Below are 18,891 nucleotides of genomic sequence, written 5' to 3'. Positions count from 1 at the left end.
ACAGACAGAAGATATTTATACATACAGAGAACATGAAAAGGTGGAAGTACGCATACCAATTGTAAGAGGCCAATCAATTGAGATGAGCTATCAGTAGCAGCAGAAGAAAAAACTTTGAAGTGATAATCGAGATGACCCATAGAAGGTGTGAGGAGAACTTAACATGGGGGAAAAAAGAATCTAACAAGGCTGACTTGTAGCTGTGACTTTTTGTCAACTTTGTGATCTTGGAGGAACTGCAGAAGACAACGATGTTGAAGATTACCTTTCTTATTGTGATGCTTACATGACCTCTTTTTGTTTTGCTGCTGTTGTTGAGAGGAATGATGTTGAGGTTGGTAATAATTATTCTTCCTCTGATAGGAATACGGAACCAATGTCAAAGAAAGTGGATATTGTCTCTGGTATAGGAAAAATGGAACTGCAGATGATCCTGTTGCTGTATCAAACTCCAAAGGTCTAACGGTAGATCTGTCGTTCTTCCTTTTCCCTAGCAAGTCATCTAACTGTGCACTAAGCAAGCCATCTTCAAAGGGAAGATCCTCAAATCTCATCCTTGTCTTCTGAGAAAGACACACTGATCTTACCCAAGCATGTTTTCTTAATTCAACAGCTGAAGCCATTGCTCTAGCTGATGCATCTAAAGAGTCAAATGCTGCTCTCAATGGATATTTAGCCACATGTTGCCCTTCTACTAAAAAAGCATTTATTAATCTTTTATGCTCCTCCGGTAGTGCATTCAGGAATGTCACAAAGTTTCCCCATAAATGATATTGATATCTAGCCATGAGAGCTTCATAATTTACTATTCACAAACCTAAAGGAGCCGAAGAAAATATTGTCCTCCCAAACACATCCAGTCTTTTCCCTTCTTTATCAGCAGGGTGAACTTGTGTACCCTTCGACATCAGTAGTGCAGCCTCTATTACTAACAAATTAGAAAAGGAATGAGAATGGAACAAAGCAAGACCTTCCTGAGGGAACTGGTACAATTGGTCAACCTTTTCGCACAGAAGGAGCCTCAGTTGGCAGGAGCAATGGAGAAATCGTGACTTCTTCAACTCTCCATCTCTTCCCTTTGAATTGGTGCCAAGAAAATGTCCAGGTCCTGCTCAATTGCAACACAAGGGTTAATCACTGATGGAGTCAGAGATGGACCCAATCTATGTACCTGGCGTTGTGGTGCTGTGTCAATATCAGTTATCAAATCCTTAATCTTTCCCCCAAACCACTCCTTCCTTAGCTTTAATTTCTGGATCCGGCTCATTTGGATCCAACAGAATTGGATCGGAAGGAGAACAACATCTCCTGATTCTACCTCAAGAATCTGTATACCCAGTAGGTTCCCTGAAGATCCTCTCGCAGACTGGCTCTTTTCAAACAGGCTGGCACCAATGAGGATAGAGCATTCATGCGCCCCCTAATGTCAGTCTTTTTCTTGTGGATTGGCTCTGGAAGCAGAGGCTAACACCACAGTAGGAGAGGCTTTCCTCTTCAGAGCCTTCCTATTTCCGGATCCGTCAGTGCTGAGTACTGAGGAGGCAGCTTTATCTTTCTTCCTTGCAGATTCGCTCAAGGCCTAAACTGGTTTCTGCGATGAATCTTGCATTTGCCTGGTTTCGGATGGTTTTGCTGACAGCTTCTCGTAGTAAAATTGCTTGAAGGCTGTTCTGACTCTCTCTCTTTCGCTCACGTTGCAAAAGGTTGAGCAAATCAAGCATTCCAACAGGGAGCGTCCCTCATTCCAACATGCCAGGCATCTGGCATGTGCGTCAGCTGCCGGACACACAGCCAGACATGATATGCACATTTTAAATCTGGGGTTTTTAGTCTTTGGTTCCACCACCTTTGCACCAAAAAACTTATAACTAACTTACTCTATAATACTAATACCAAAACTATTAACTACTGGACTAACTACCAAACTATGAACTAACTAGATCAAACTAGCTACAGATCTAGGAACACCCTGGAGCAGTTCCTAATCTGCTCAGCTGGTGACGGCTGGAAGGAACTGAAGCAGCTGGAGAGTCACCCCCCTTTTATGCCCTCACCCTGGAATGTTCACTGAGGCGGGGGGGTGGGGGGGGGTGAGGGAGGCACATGAACACTCCAACAGCGACTGCTAGCTAGAATTCCATAACTCCGGCTGCACTGGTCGGAGCATTCAAAGAGTTGGAATATGCAGAGGACACTTGGAGAAAAACAAATGAGTCTTGCGTAGCGCACTGAGCCTCAACAGATCAGGGCTCTAGCAAGCTGCCTACAGGAGGAAGTGTATTTCAGAGTTGAGGACCCATACTGATGCCCAGCTCTATTTGTTTTAAATCAAGTGACTGGGACCTTGAGTACCTCAGCAGATCTCAGTTGCTACAGTACCATGAGGGAAGAGAGATGGTCTAACAGGTTTGTCAGGATCCAAACGATTTAGGGCTGCAAACTTTACCCAGAAAGCCAATTGGTAGCCAATGCAGATCACAGAGAACAGAAGTAATGTTCTCTATAGGGGAAATACAATTTAAATTACATTCTGAACCATCCATTTTTCAAATGGTTTTAAGGACTACCCTTAGCACACTGTGACTGGATGATATTTTTCATATATCCAGTATACATAGCAAACTCTAATCTGTGGTTGTCATATTCTCTAATTAAAAAAAAAAAAAGCTTTCAAAATTCAGCCAGTACTACTAGCTAAAAAATAATAGCAATGTTTATGTAGTGCATGGAACTAATGTAACTATCTCAGGTGAACAACAGGAAAGTCAAATTGAATTCATAAATAAGTTTATACAAATTGCCAAATTAAGAAAGTTCGTTATACATTTATGCAATCCTACTGTGCTGGGACAAATAAAAGAACAATAACTTAATAAGCCTATATATTCACATTTTTCCCCAAACAGGGCTAACAGCTCCAAGGTGTATATTGTTACTATATTTTCAGAAAACATGAGAGGGAAAAAACTTCTAAAAATTATCACAAACCTGTGTGACACCAACTCGCACTTCCCGATTGACAGACCCTCCTACTTTCAACATCTCACCACCACTTTTTAGGAATCCTGACCCTCCTCGAAGAAACCCTGTGGCCATAAGTTCTAGGACTTCCTCCAGTGTAGCCCGCTTCACGTTCTGACGCATCACTTTTGGAAAGAGAACAGTAATCATTTAATTGTATACTTTTTAAAACAAGACAATCTAGCCATCTTAAGACGCAGCATTAAATATTCACATCATTCCTGCCACCATGAATCCATTTTTAATCCTTATTTTTTCTGCATTTTTATTATTTTGAATTCTCAGTGGAAGACTCCCACCTGTGCTCTTCACCATGACGCTCACACAGCTGCCATAGCAAAAGCAAAAACAAACTACAAGGATCAAACCATTCAGATCTGTCTCAAACTACTGCTGCCAGCATTCATGTACAGAACCACAGGTCTACGCCCAGATGTGCAAATTCTTGAAGGGAGGAGGAAACACAGTTGAAATGAAGGGAGATGGCCAAGTCTAGCCTCTTGGTTGCCCACGGTAACATGGTTTGGGGGAAAAAGAAGTCCTCTGCATTTCTCCCTAGGAATTCCCTGTGACTACGTTGAAGGAACAAACCTGATATGCTGCAGAGGATGCCACACTCAGTACTTCTCAGCCATATAACATAAGTTCATAAATAAAGCCTTATTTTTAAAATAATAGAATCCTCCCCCCTTTGAAAAGGTTTATGTTTCAGGTTTATGTGTGTGGTGATGGTGGGGGTTGAGGAAGTAAGTAAGAGAAAATAAAATAAGATATACGGACCTAATTCTAACCTTTAATATCGAGAGAGACGCATCACTATAAATCCACACATTTTAAATTACTCATGACTGTCCTTTCACATGCATGCACAATAATAGCTTTTTCTTACATAAGGCAATATACTAGTGCACATCTGAGAGACCAGAATCTGGTTCTCAAGTCTTGTCTACAGTAGGAATTTTTTGGACCCATAATTTCCAAATGGATGGACTCCACCTGTGGTAGTGCCAGTGGAGGCTTTAACATAGACAATGCTCAGGTGTATTGACTGCCATGGTTAGATCACGCAACCGCAAAAATGCCTAAGCCAGACTGACCCTTGCCTACATTACAACTTCCATGAGTGCTATGGCTGTGGAACTATGCCCCTTTGAGAATGATGGAGCCAATCAATCTGACCATAGACAGGGCTTGAATGTGCAATTTCAAGCCTTTTTTTTTTTTTTTTTTAAAGGTAACAAAAAGAGCATTTTAGGCCTCATTATTCTGAGATTGTTAAACTAGATATTTACTCTTCTACATATTTACCACAATATCTGTCTACAAGGGGCAGAGAATGACATAGGGGGTTATTCCAGCAACTACACATTTTACAAGGTGGATCAGACTACAGTTGTGATGGGTAAGGCTATGATTTAGTCATGGGTATTTTTAGTAAAAGTCATGGGCAATAAACAAAAATTCACGGCCCGTGACCTGTCCATGACTTTTACTAAAAATACTTGTGATTAAATCTTGGGGGGGGGAGGGGGGCGGTTGGGGCTGGAAGGCCGCAGCTGATGGGGGGAGTCCAGGACGCTGCTGGGGAGCCATCCAGGGCCAGCGGCACCAGATGCCAGGAGCCGCGGACCACAGCTGCTCTGGCCGGCTGCCCGGGGACCACTGCCTGGGGCCGCGGACTGCAGCTGCTCCGGCCACCCCAGGACCACTGCTGGGCGCCACCGGAGCAGCTGCTAGTGTGGCTGTCCCTGGGGCCACTCCAGCAGCGGCTTATGTAGCTGTCCTGGGGGCCACCTGAGCAGCTGCCCCCGGAGCCAGCTGCTTCCGGAGCCAGCTGCTTGGGCGGCTGTGGGGTCAGCCACACTGGCCCCTGAAGAAGTCACAGAGGTCACGGAAAATCATGGAATCCATGATTTCTGCGACCTCCGTGACAGATACGGAGCCCTGCTGATGGGTGGGAACAAGTTGGAGATCTATATGTACAACACTAGTCTTGAGGAATCATAGTTGAAATCTTAGCTACTGTGCTTTTGTTCACAGTTTTGTTTTCATGTTTTATGCCAGGTGAATTACTTTTTTGTAAGTTAAAACTAAACTATTGTCTTTATCTCCTTATGGGAATTTAATAGGAAATCCACAGACTTCACTCATTTTAGTTTATTCATTTTAAAATTTAAGTCTACCAAAAAAAAAAAAACCTTCCATGAACTGAAACAACAACACACCATGCCATGTGGTCATATAATGCAATACCTGTTGCTTGTTTTGGTATCAACGCTGTAGCCATGACTGTCCCCAAAAGCTTCGACACTGCAACTCGTACACCATAATTTGAGTTTTCCAGAGCTTTAAAGCAGAGTGTTGCTACATTTTCTAGCTCAGCAGTCCACATAAATACAGCTTCATTTTGTAGTTCCAGTAGGCACTGTAGGAAAATAAGAATTATTGAATACTACTACAACCTACTTTTTCCCTTCTGTCATTAAGCCTATGCATTAGGTTTATTTGGCAGACATGTTAATATGGACCTCTTCGGATTGGCTTTTTGTTTTTGTCTCTCTCATTAAAGCCCAGATAACTTGGCTAGAATAACCACTGAAGAAAAACCATGGGACTATGCACCTCTTTTGTTTTAATATACTCAAGTAAATCACACTTTCAGCCTCCTTTGTGTACAAGACTGTAAGGGACACCTAAGAGATGAAGACAGATCCAATAGTCGAAGGACCTCTGATACTCTAAACTGAGCAGACTGTGCTAGTCATAGCTGACAGAGGCCCTCTTCAGGCCTTCTAGGAAGAAATATTATCCTATTCTACATGTCAAGATCCATAATGTGTACAGTCTCCCCAGTCTAGTGAGATTTTAACATCTTAGACTGACTTCTTGCTGAAAATTTGTGTAACTCTCCACCTCATCCATATTCTCCACCAGTCTGTGGGCAAAGCTTGAACTAGTTCTTTTTGTGTTTTCTCATTGTTGATTTGGAGTAATTTTGTCAAACAAAGTATTCTAGTGAAAAATTAATATGCTGCATGATATATATCTGGCTTTAACAAGTATTGTACAATTGTAGGAATGGTTCTTGTCTGAGGATTGCGGTAAAATCTAGAACTCCAAACATACATATGTAAATAAGTTTGGATGTTGGAATGTGCGAAAGTTAAACTGAAATTTAATTTCTTATGTCCAACTTGGATTTAGAGAGCAGAAAAAAGACCTAGTAGATCATCTGCTTCATCTATCTGTCTGTGCAGCATTATTCCCGAAAATACATCTTGAGTGCCTTGTTTTAAATTACTAAAACTGGAGAGACTAGCTTTTGAGGAAAGATTAAAAGAATTATTTATAAATAAGGTATCTTGACCAAGAAACAATAAAAGAGCGACCTGAAAACAATCAATAAATATTTGTAGGATGTAAACATCAGAGGACAGGAATTTAAGATGGAACAAAAGTATAGAAAGATACAATTTTAAAAATGTAGCTGAATATCAGGAACTATCAGGAAAAAAAATTAACATGTTGATCCATTAAAAAGTGGAATAGTCTCTTAAGGGAAGAGGTAGAATCCCAGTTACTTGGAACATTTAAAGCTAGACTGGACAAGGCACTAAGAAGTGTACTGTAGAGATCAATTCTGTATGTGTAATTCCTACAATTCTGGGATACAACTTTAGAAAGACAGATTCACACACACACACAAAAAGGCAGCTTTTCCCCCAGCACCACTAATTATTTACCGCTAAACAAAAAAATAAGTGGATTGTTATTTATCACATTAATTACAATCTAACATAAATACGCAAACATCAGAGTTTATGGAAGTACAGAAAAGGCACCATGGCACAGTGAACAAATATTCCTCACGACACTGACCTCCTTATTCAGGGGTGAAAGTACTATAAAAGACTTACTGGTATGGGGGCGGGGCCTCAGGTGGAAGGGGCGGGGCTGCGGGTCAGCCTCCCCCAGCCAGCCTTTCCACACTGCCTGGCCTGCGCAGCCTGGGGCTCCAGCGGTGATTTAAAGGGCCTGGGGCGCCGGCCACTGCAGCGGCGACCGGGAGCCCCGGGCCCTTTTAAGTTGCTGGGCCCTGGGGCAGCTGCCCCTTTTGCCCCCCCGTCAGCGGCCCGGGGTGGGAGGGGAGGGCAAAGGGGCAGCGACTTTGAAACACTGCCACAGTAGCGCTTTAACGTCAGCTGTGTACGGGCCGGTACCGGAAGCCACTTCTTACCGGTACGCCGCCCACTTTCACCGCTGTCCTTATTCCTCCAGACTGAAAATCATCAGTATAAATTCAAAAGCAATAATTGCCATTTTCCCTATAACTCACTTTGTGGCTACCAATTTTATATTCAAATAGCACCAAGTGCTATGATTTCAGAAATGTACCACACTATACAATAAAGAACAGGCAGCAAGCCCAACTACAAGGAACCTAGCATCCAGAGCACAAAGAATATTAGATTTTTAAACCTTATAAAAAATTTACCTACCTTAGCTACTGCACATCGTACAGCCATAGATCTATCCGTCAGCAGAGATCGTGCATTCTTATAAATATCACGGTGGCATGAAGCTGCTGCACCACCCAGTCCATTTAGAACTTTCTGTAAACTCATTAATATTTCACTTCGGCCCTGAGACTGCATACGTGAAAAGAAAGCAAAGGGTAAAAAAAGCAATTCACAATCAACAGCTCTTCATAGTTATTTGTACCCCAAATATCAGCATTATAGTTGTATCACCTGCTCTTTTTGTAGCAGTATATATTGGTGTGCATAGATGATACAAACTCATCAATTCAATAAAACCACTTAAGATAGCTAGAGACTGAACAAATACCATGAAATTATTGTGTAGTGTTCATGTAGCTGCAAATGCTACATTTAAGTATGTAAAATGGTCTCAGTTGTTATAGGCCATATGGCACATGTGTATGCTCAAAGTATAGCAAGAGCCCCCTGTCCTTCCTGGCTGGTGTAGCGAGAGCTCCCTCTGCTGTTTCAATCTACTTCAAGCACTGGGTATATGTATAGTAATAAACACATGCATAAAAGTGCACTTTCAATCAGACGTGCTGGAACAATTTGTAAAATGGGGGTGCTGAGAACCACTGAATCAGATTGTAAGCTCTGTATATTATGTAAACCACTTCAAGCCAAAGGGTTCTGCAGCACCCCCCGCACCCCTAGGTCCAGCATCTATGCTTTCAATATGAAACAGGAATAGAAAATAGTACACATGTAGCCATTGCTATTGTAATTGTGAAATCTTAATGTTGGATTCAATCTTCTAGTTTAATTTTTTGCTTTTTATTTCTCAGCTATATTAACAAGGAAAAAATGGGGGAGGGAGAATCTAGAACTATTTGGTTTACATAGTTCATAAGCTCCATCCACAAAGCTTTCAACCTGCCAATACACATTTAACTAGCTGCACACATATGCATCTTTCTTAAATGTGTAATTTTGTACTTGGCACATTCAGTATACAAACTTCAGTCTTTGACAACTGTGAAATCAAACAATTTTTTTTTTTTTTGGAGTCTACCTAAATTACTATTCCTCAATGAGCACATGGAATGTTTCCACTTAGACTGTAAGCTCTTTGGGGCAGGGACCTAAGTTCCCTGTAAGCTGCGTGGCAGCGCAGCAGCCTATTTACTGCTGCACAGGCACCTAGGGAACCTGTTGGGAGAGGGGCACACCTCCCGCGGCCTCCACCTAGCCCGCCCCTCAACCTGTGATGTGTCACACATCACCTTCATATTGGTGCACATAACAAAATTCATTCTGCACCTGGGTGGGAAAAATTAGAGGGAACGCTGGCAGAGACTGTCTATTTTGTTCTGTGTTTTTCATGAAAACTAAATAGCTGTAAGACTAGGAAACGGTGTTTGTTAAACATTTAAAAACTCAAAAAGAGTTCAACAAAATGAGCTCAAATTTCTCTCCCACTACCCCCCAAAAAACATTAAGATGACAGCAAACTCAATAGCCTCAGTTGAAAAGTTTTTTTCTGCAAGTCCAACTCAATACAAGACTGTTTGCCAGGGGGCAGATTCAGTAGCCAGCACAGTCCAAATAAACCCTATGTACTCAGGCTTAGGTCCAAATCCCTTTCTTCAGGGTCAGGTTTACTAATCAACAGAAGACACAAAGGTTCAAATACATACAAAACACTTGAGAATAGATACTTTTCCACTATTTGCCAGCTGGAAAGGGGAGAGGACACATCCTTCTCCACAGGGCCGGCTTTAAGCCGATTCAGCCGACTCCCCAGAATGGGGCCCCGCGCCTAAGAGGGCCCCGCAACGTCCAGGGCTGCCGGCGGAGCGGGGGAAAAAAAAAAAAAAAAAAAAAGCCACGTCCTGCTTTTCCCCACTCCCTCCAGAGCTTGCACCGCCATACAGCTGATCAGCACAAGCCTGGGAGGGAGGGGTGAGGAGGAGGAATGCGGCGTGCTTGGGGAAGACGCGGGGCCAGGGCAGGGATTTGGGGAGTGATCCAATGGGGCAGTGAGGGGGCGGGGCTGGGGCCGGGGTGGGGATTTGGGGAGGGATCCAATGGAGCAGGGAGGGGGCGGAGTCGGGGCGGGGGGGCGCGAGACAATTCGCGTCCCGGCGTGGGGCCCCGCACCTGCTAAAGCCGGCCCTGCTTCTCCAGGAAGATAGCCCTTCCTGTCTGCTATGGAGAGCCTTTCCCACGTCCTTCCCTGACGCTGGGTTCTCAGTAGTAGGGTAGACTGCCTGTTTACAGCAGCTGCTGCTTGCAACTTAGGCCTGTCTACACTACAGAGTTAGGTCGACGCAAGGCAACTTACGTCGACCTATGTAAGCATCTACGCTAAAATTTCGCTCCCGCTGACGTAATTGCCCCACTACATCAACTTAATAACTCCACCTTCATGAAAGGTGTAGAATCAATGTTAATATAGTTAGGTAGACACTATGTTGCTTATATCAACTGTTACTGGCTTTAAGAAGCCATCCCATATTGACAGTACAATCAGTACAAGTGCTCCTGGTAAGGACATGCACTGCCAACACAAGGAGCAAAGCTTGTAATTACTGTGGCGGCTATATGCCAACATAAGTTAGGTTGACTTAATTTTGTAGTGTAGACATGGTCTTAGAATCACAGGACTCTTGTCATGTGCTCCCTGAACTCAGTCCCCTCAGTCTTAAAGGACTGAGCATTGAACCAAGGTGCAAGGACATGTACATGTGACGCAGGACCAGCACCCTGTTACAAGGGCTATAACAGTATTTGAAACCATTTTGCAACTTTAACAGTTGCAATCACAACTAAGTGACTGCTATAATATTCACATGCCGAAATTTTAAGCCACTTACATAGTACAACTATATGTATATCTTTATACTGATATGAACCATAAAGACAGTATCTGTTTGCCCAGTTCAGTGAAAAGCCGTGAAAAAATTTTAACTAAAAAAAAAAAAAAAAAAGTTTTGGCTTTTAAAAAAAATTCCTAAATGTGTAGACCTAAAATGCCCCTGTAACTTACCTCTGCACTTTTCAGAGACTTTAAGAGATTATTAACTGTTTCTGGAAAAGAACTGCCCAGCATCCTGCCCATTTTTTCATAAAAAGCTCCAACACATGCCACGGCAGCCCTACAAAGACAAGATGTCCCTTAGAAACCTCTTTGTCAAAGTTTAACATACAATTTAAATGGAAAGCATCAGACTAGGAAATAAGGAAATTTATTTTTTAAATGTACCGTATGTTGTTAATCATTTTCTATTACTAAAAATCTATTTATTATTCAATAGTTATGTTGGTTGTTTACTCTATATTTCACTCAACCTAGATAGTGAAAATAGAGTGATCAGCTATATGGGGTTTGATCCATTGGCAGGATTTTTTCCTAAAGCCCTAATCCTGTGTAAAATTAAGCATATAATTAAATCTTTGCAGGATTAAGGCTTTAAATGGTTGCAGAAAACGGACTTCAGCCAGACAGCAGAAAACTGTTAGAGGTCAGCAGTACGTTCCTTATGTTTTGATATACGTACCCCGACACTTGAAAAAAGGTAGACATTTTGTTGTTGGGTTTTTTTACATAAAAAACCCTCAAAATGTGTACAATGTTATACAATGTGGTTACATTTAGATACGCTAAAATCACTGGGTCAGTCAATTTTTTGCACCCGCATTTTTCCTTTTCCTGATGTTCAGGTACTAGAATAACTTGGTTCGTTGGAGTGGGGGGTTTTGTTTTGTTTCATTCTTTTGGAGCGGGAAAAGAGGAGAGTTGAGGCAGAAAAGATTTTAAGCAATTTTGTGTTTCAATTAGACATATAAATAGTTCCAGCAGCAGCTTGACAGAAGCAGCTCCTGTGCATCCCAGGCTCCTGAGAATGTGTAAACTGATATGACAAGGCTTTCTTAGCTTAAAGTTTTTAAACATATACAACTGAGAATGCTTGACAATAATTTTTCAATCACTGATAGCATATTATCCAGCCAGCTGTTCATTTCAAACTTATCAAAGCACATAACTCCTCACCAAGGACACCTTATATAAAAAGTCTGCCATTTCAAAGTTCAGCTGTTTTTGAATAACCTGAATGGGGAAAAAAGGCTGTTGGGATATTCTTTAAGCGGGGAAAGTAATATGTTTGGGAATTCATAATAAAAACTGTTCTGCTCAACATTTCTCATAAAAAAAGGCATAAATCAAGCAAGGAGAGTTTCAGCCCAAAGGGTCAATATTTCAGATAGTTGAGTATGTAAAAACAAAGGGTTATAACAAAAATGGTTTTACAACCTTAACTAGTATTTCCTACCAGTGAGACTGCTAGGACAGTGTTTCTCAACGACCAGTCCTTGGACCAGCGGCAGTCCCTGAGATCTCCCTGACACAGTTTAGGAAGGCAGCAAGCCAGTCGCTGTTATCAAAAAGGTTGAGAGACACTGTGCTAGGATACCTGAAATGTGAGCTGAAGCTAAACACACACAGAGCACAGAGATTATTTATTCAAGAGACACACACTGTACAGTAGATGAATACAAACAAACAGTGAACACTCTTTCTGAAGAGTACCTAACATTAACAATTATCTCTTGAAATACAAAGTCCATGTTAGGGTTTAGCCTGCAAGGTTCCTTGCACCTTTTAATTTGGGGATCAGAATGTGCCTGTAAATATTTGAGAAAATCCAAGTAAAGGAATTTGTCCATTTGTTATTCTGTCAGGCATTAGCTTTCCTCTGGATGACATAAACATGTAAAAATTAGCCCAGAGTAGAAGACATTTCCTTTCCTGGAAGAAAGACTCTTCAACTCCAGACAACCACATGAATCTTTGTTAGCTCTAAATCCTTCCCTCCACACTCCCAATCCTGCTCTTGTTATGTCGCATTTATTTTTATATTATATTATATATACATATGTATATAATACACAAATACATACACATACAGATTAATGTAGAGATATGAAATACTTTATTTATAACAAACATTCCCCCTCTTAAGGCAACATTTTACTTACAGTTTGGTCGGTAAATAGGCAGCAGTATCATCTTTATTCTTGATAATGTCATTACACTTATCAAGTGTCTGAAAGACAGTAAATGTATCGCCAATGCTATAAAGAGCCGCAAGATTTTTAGCCAGTAATTTACGTGTGGGTGGCCCAGGGGAACTGCTGATGAGTCCAGTTAGCTGTTCCACAAGCTTCTTTTGTTTTTCCTTGACATCTGTCTGTTAAAGGAACAAAATTTATGTTATTATAGTCTTTCCATTCATATGTAATTCAACATTTCTACCAGTTTCCACAAACCTTGAGGGAGATGTTTTATGTTTCAATCTAAAATACTCTATACTATACTCAGCACCTGCACATACAAATGCTAAATGGAAATATACAAATGGTTGCTATTGCTGAGTTCTTACTGTTTCTATCATATATAATTTATTAATACAATATTACTTCATAGAGGGTCCTTTAAGCTCCCAGGACTGTCCTCCTTTGCCATTTTTCACCTCTTTTTCCTCATCATTAAAAGGTCCCGCACTTGAAGAGAAGAGCTAAACTTTCCGAGGTATACATATTACTGAAGAACTGTAGATCCTACTAAGTATTGTAGTTTGTAAATCTATAATTTCAGACTGAGCACAAGCAACAAGCACAGGTATTTACAAAACTACAAGATACAGTTGAAAGTTTATATATGCACTTAGTGTTAGTTAGGGCCCTGTGTAAAGCACAAATTATTTTGTTTTAGAAAATTCAGGATAGTGTAAATGGCAAATTACTGAATTTTATGAAGTTTGCATGGAATTAGTTTTATAAGTAACGTTAGTCAATTTCAAGAACAGAATGAATTTCACAAGTAATGTCAGTCAATACCAAGTGTCATTCCATCTTTGAAATTGACTAACACTATTTGGAAAAGTCATCCTGTCCTTGAAATTGACTAGCTAAGGTAATTTTTTTTTTTTTTTTTTTAGTATTACAGACTTTCTTGTAGACAGTTTTCCTTTTACCTTTTTTAAAAAAAGATCACGGTTGGAGGCATTTTCATGATTTCGGTACACTACATGAAATTGTGATTTACACATGGGCCTACTTTCTACTTATAGTTACTCTGAAGGTTGGCTCCCAGATCCTACTGCCACTGTTATGGATGTCCATCTGGTACCTTTTCATGAGTATGAAATTAACATGACATTTTTAGAGAGAGAAATAAAGAGGGAGAAATAAAGTTACCTTGTTGGCAGCTACAAGCACTTTATCCAGAAATCGCAGCCACTCAAAAATAAAGACTGGCCTCTTTGCTTCTGTGATTTGAGCCAAAGCTTCTTCATTTAGCAACAAACTATGAGCCAGCTCCATCCTTATTTAAACTCTGACTTCACTGTAGACTCCTGTGTTGTCTCTAAAATACAGTTAATGTACAATGTAAAGCAATAAAAAGCTTTGCTACAATATTTTTTATTTAATGCAAATTACAGTTTTCAGAGCAGAACTGCATTTTAAATACAGACTACAATATCAGACCCCAATCCTGCATACATTTATGCTTGTTTTAATTAAGTAGTCTCAGAGAAGTCAATGGGTACATCTATACAGCCTGCAACAGTGAGCTTCTCAACCTGGGTTAACAGAATTGGGCTTGCAGGGCTCATGCTAGAGCTCTAAAAATAGGTGTGTAGCCAGCTCTTCGAACTTGCAGCTTGGGCTGGTGCTCAAGCTCTGAAGCCTAGGAAGGGGGATGAGCTCCAAAGCTGGAGTTCCAGCCCGAGCCACAACTTCAAAGAGCTGTCTAGCGCAAGCCCAAGTCTGCCAACCCAGGCTGCAAGGCTCATTAGCACAGGGTCTGTAGACATACCTAATGGGACTAGTCACATGCTTAAGATTAAGCACATGCATATGTATTTGAGGTATAGGGACCTTAAATGTCAAAAACAAAGTACAGGCAGCTTCAGGATTTCAGAGGTTTTTCTGCCTGGCAAAGAATAATGTTGAGGTCCCTGTAAAAAAGTAGTAAAGAGAAAAAAAGAATGTTACCAGTCAGGAGAGACTACTTCCCTTCCCCTCCGAGATCTTACTTATCCCTTTAACCTCTCCAAGATACTGGATACCATGTAGAAGAATACTCCATGGGACCTTGTGTAAAGGAGTCTGGGGAGCTTCTCTTTGATTTGTGAGGAGATCCAGGATGCCCTTACCCCTTCAGTTGAAGGGATCTCCTGCACAAAGTACATACTCCATAAATTGTGTTTCATAGAACTAGAGCAATATAGTTGTATGAAACATGCATTTCACCAAGTGTAACTTCATCCACATACCAGGCAATTTACAAACCCAGAGAGAAGTACTCTGCAGACCCTATACTTTTTACTTTTTTCCTACTTTTCTATTTCTCCTATTCCCTTCTCCTTTTTTGTCCTTAAAGATAAAAAGCAGGGAAATTAAATGGAAGAAATGTGCATTAATCCTATTAAAATTCATAAATTTGGATTCTCATCACATTATTTCTGATATGTTTCATAGATTTTAAGGCCAGAAGGGACCATTAGAACATCTAATCTGATCTCTATGTCACAGACCATAGAATTTCATCCAGTTACTCCTCTATTGAGTCCAATAACTTGTGTCTGACAAAAATATATCTTTCAGAAAGGCATGTAGTCTTGATCCAACAGTTAATCATCCTCACTGTTAAAAATCTCTGTCTTATTTCTCATTTTAAATTGTTTGGCTACAACTTCTGGCTGTGGTTCTTGTTATGCCTTTCACTGCTAAATTAAAGAGCCCTTTAATATCTGGTATTTTCTCCCTGTGCTGGTACCTATCCACCATAATCAAGTTACCTCTTGATTCTTTTTTGATAAGCTAAATAGGCATTTTCTCCAGAACTGCAATCATTTTTGTGGCTCTTCTCTGCATTCTCTCCAATTTTTCAATATCTTTTTAAAATGTGGACACAAGAACTGTGTGCAGTGTACACAGAGGTAAAATCAGTTTCCTACCCCTACTCACTACCCTCAGTTGACACATCCAAAGATCACATTATCCCTTTTTGCCACAGCATTGCACAAGGAACTCATGTTGAACTGTTTGTCCAGTACGACCACTAAATTCTTTTCAGAGTCACTTCTTTCCAGGATACAGTCCTTCATTTCTCCTATTCCCTTCTCCTTGGATAACGAGTCTTGTGGATAAGGGAGAAGCTGTGGATGTGGTATACCTAGACTTTAGTAAGGCATTTGATACGGTCTCGCATGATATTCTTATCGACAAACTGGGCAAATACAATTTAGATGGGGCTACTATAAGGTGGGTGCATAACTGGCTGGATAACCGTACTCAGAGAGTTGTTATTAATGGTTCCCAATCCTGCTGGAAAGGCATAACGAGTGGGGTTCCGCAGGGGTCTGTTTTGGGACTGGCTCTGTTCAATATCTTCATTAACGACTTAGATATTGATATAGAAAGTACGCTTATTAAGTTTGCGGATGATACCAAACTGGGAGGGATAGCAACTGCTTTGGAGGACAGGGTCATAATTCAAAATGATCTGGACAAATTGGAGAAATGGTCTGAGTTAAACAGGATGAAGTTTAACAAAGACAAATGCAAAGTGCTCCACTTAGGAAGAAAAAATCAGTTTCACACATACAGAATGGGAAGAGACTGTCTAGGAAGGAGTACGGCAGAAAGGGATCTAGGGGTTATAGTGGACCACAAGCTAAATATGAGTCAACAGTGTGATGCTGTTGCAAAAAAAGCAAACATGATTCTGGGATGTATTAACAGGTGTGTTGTGAGCAAGACACGAGAAGTCATTCTTCCGCTCTACTCTGCTCTGGTTAGGCCTCAGCTGGAGTATTGTGTCCAGTTCTGGGCACCGCATTTCAAGAAAGATGTGGAGAAATTGGAAAGGGTCCAGAGAAGAGCAACAAGAATGATTAAAGGTCTTGAGAACATGACCTATGAAGGAAGGCTGAAAGAATTGGGTTTGTTTAGTTTGGAAAAGAGAAGACTGAGAGGGGACATGATAGCAGTTTTCAGGTATCTAAAAGGGTGTCATAAGGAGGAGGGAGAAAACTTGTTCACCTTAGCCTCTGAGGATAGAACAAGAAGCAATGGGCTTAAATTGCAGCAAGGGAGGTCTAGGTTGGACATTAGGAAAAAGTTCCTAACTGTCAGGTTGGTTAAACACTGGAATAAATTGCCTAGGGAGGTTGTGGAATCTCCATCTCTGGAGATATTTAAGAGTAGGTTAGATAAATGTCTATCAGGGATGGTCTAGACAGTATTTGGTCCTGCCATGCGGGCAGGGGACTGGACTCGATGACCTCTCGAGGTCCCTTCCAGTCCTAGAATCTATGAATCTATGAATTTTGTAGGTATATGACTTTTCATTTGACTGTATTAAAATGTGTTCTGTTTGACTGGGCCCCGTTTATCAAACAATTCAGATCACACTGTATGATTGCCCTGTCCTCATCGTTATTTACTATTCTCCCAATCTTTGTATCATCTGCTAATTTTATCCTAACTGACTTTATACTTACTTCTAGATCATTGATAAAAATAATGAATAGCATCAGGCCTAGTACTGATCCCTGAAGAACTCCACCAGTAATACCCCCATTCTATGATGATTCCCCTGTGACAATTACTTTTTGTCAAGCTTTTTTGTAGGCATCATGGCAGAAGAGACTCTTGTGGAGGGATGTCAAGGTGAATAATGAGGTAGCTTTGTGAATGTTCATAGGGTGCTCCTCCCAAGCATGAGGGGCAGCAGAGGAGGAACAATGAAGGTGTTAAGTTTTCAAACAACAAGCAGGCAACGGAGGCTGGCACCGTGGCTGATCGGAAATGAGCACCGGTAGCTCAACAGCAAATGAGAGATGATAGGTAGGGTGGGGATTGACTGCAGCTAGCCTTGAAAGGGAAGACAAACAGTTTATGTTGGATGTGACAGAGAAGGGGGAGCCAGTGGGAGAAAGAGAGGGGTGACATGGTCAAAGTAACAGGCTAAGAAAATGATCTTTGCAGCAGCATTCTGAATGTATATGCATTATTTGAGACCAGTATATAGTTGAAAGTGGGAACGTTGTCTGGTAGTTTTAGAACAGCAGAGATGGAATAAGGACATCCAAATTCTATTCCCAGCTCTGCCACTAACTTGTTGAGTGACCCTTAAACAAGTCACTTACTCTGCCTATGCCTTGGGTTCCCCATCTGTAAAATAAGTATAATACTTCCTTACAGGGGTGGTACAAGGATAAATTAATTAACATCTGGGCCCTCAGATACCACAGAGATAGGGGCCACAGAAACACCCAGGTATACAGGAGTAAATCTTGTTTATTATTGTTTAGTCCCAACATGGTGCTCCATACCATTAAATATATAAACACATATCCCCTGTCCTTATTAATACAGGTGGTCAGTTCATTCAACACACCAACTGTTGCTTATGGAGTGGTATGATGCAGCAGCCTTCATCCTGAATACGGAGGTACAAGCCCTGGAAACCACAAATCCTAGGATACAACACACACAGACCCCACAACATTGCCGCAGAGCCATGCTACACTCCAGGTCCGTCATCCCTGCGCTATCAGGTGCCAGCCCCGTGGCACCATATGCCACCTCTGCAGGGCCACTCCACCCATTGGGAAGCGCCATCTCCGGTGCTGCCAGGTCTGGTGAGTTTCATCGCCAGCCGCTGCCGGAGCCCTGCCACCGGGCCCGGCTCTCGGCGAGCCCCGCACGCAGGGCCAAGCTCGCAAACGCGCCCCGCCTCTGTCATTGGCACCGGCCAGGCCTGCCTCAGGCTCTCCGGGGCTCGAGGCAGGATTTCTGGCCGCCGGGGGTGGGCGGCCCTGTCCGCTACCCCCTTCCCAGCAGCGTCTTCCTGCCCCCGGACCGCGGGCACCGGGCACCCACCGCCCCGCGGCCGCTCCTCCCCGCCCCCCTCTCAGAGCAGCTCCCCGGGGGCAGCCGAGCCCCCCGGCCCGCACTCACCCGCAAGCAGCGGCCCCAGCAGAGCCCGACGGACCCCTGACAGCAGCGCACCGGGTCTCCCTCCCGGCGGCAGGAAGAGCCGGGTCGGGCGCAGGCGCAGCCCGGGACCCAGGAAGCGCCTGAGCAGAGAGTGCGCAGGACAGAGCCCGAGAGAGAGCGCGGGGGGTGAGTGAGAGGCAGGGTGGAGCGATGGCTGGGGATACTGGGGAGGTGACTGGGGGTGGTGGGAGGTTTGGGGGTGGGGTAGCTGGGGATACTGGGAGGTTTTGGGGAGAGGTGGCTGGGGATGCTGGGGAGGTGGCTGGGGGTGGGATGGCTGGAAATACTGGGGGGGGTGGGAGGTTTTGGG

General features: G+C 42.4%; 1 protein-coding gene across 1 annotated transcript in view; it reads right to left on the bottom strand.

Annotated features, from left to right (window-relative positions):
• Positions 1–18,682, bottom strand: part of HEATR5B (HEAT repeat containing 5B) — an 84,807-nt gene extending 66,125 nt beyond the window's left edge. Inside the window, exons 1-7 of the mRNA XM_026649512.2 lie at positions 18,543–18,682; positions 13,767–13,935; positions 12,546–12,757; positions 10,555–10,663; positions 7,521–7,670; positions 5,275–5,446; positions 2,989–3,146 (exon numbers count right to left, since the gene is read on the bottom strand). Of these exons, the coding sequence (XP_026505297.1) occupies positions 2,989–3,146; positions 5,275–5,446; positions 7,521–7,670; positions 10,555–10,663; positions 12,546–12,757; positions 13,767–13,892 (927 nt within the window). The 5' untranslated portion in view covers positions 13,893–13,935; positions 18,543–18,682. The remainder of the gene's footprint in view (positions 1–2,988; positions 3,147–5,274; positions 5,447–7,520; positions 7,671–10,554; positions 10,664–12,545; positions 12,758–13,766; positions 13,936–18,542) is intronic.
• Between the last annotated feature and the right edge of the window lie 209 nt (positions 18,683–18,891).

Source organism: Terrapene carolina, unplaced genomic scaffold (genome assembly GCF_002925995.2).
Source record: "Terrapene carolina triunguis isolate 2854851 unplaced genomic scaffold, T_m_triunguis-2.0 Scaffold85, whole genome shotgun sequence".
NCBI classification, from domain to species: Eukaryota; Metazoa; Chordata; order Testudines; family Emydidae; genus Terrapene; species Terrapene triunguis.
This window is presented reverse-complemented; position numbering and strand designations above follow the sequence as displayed.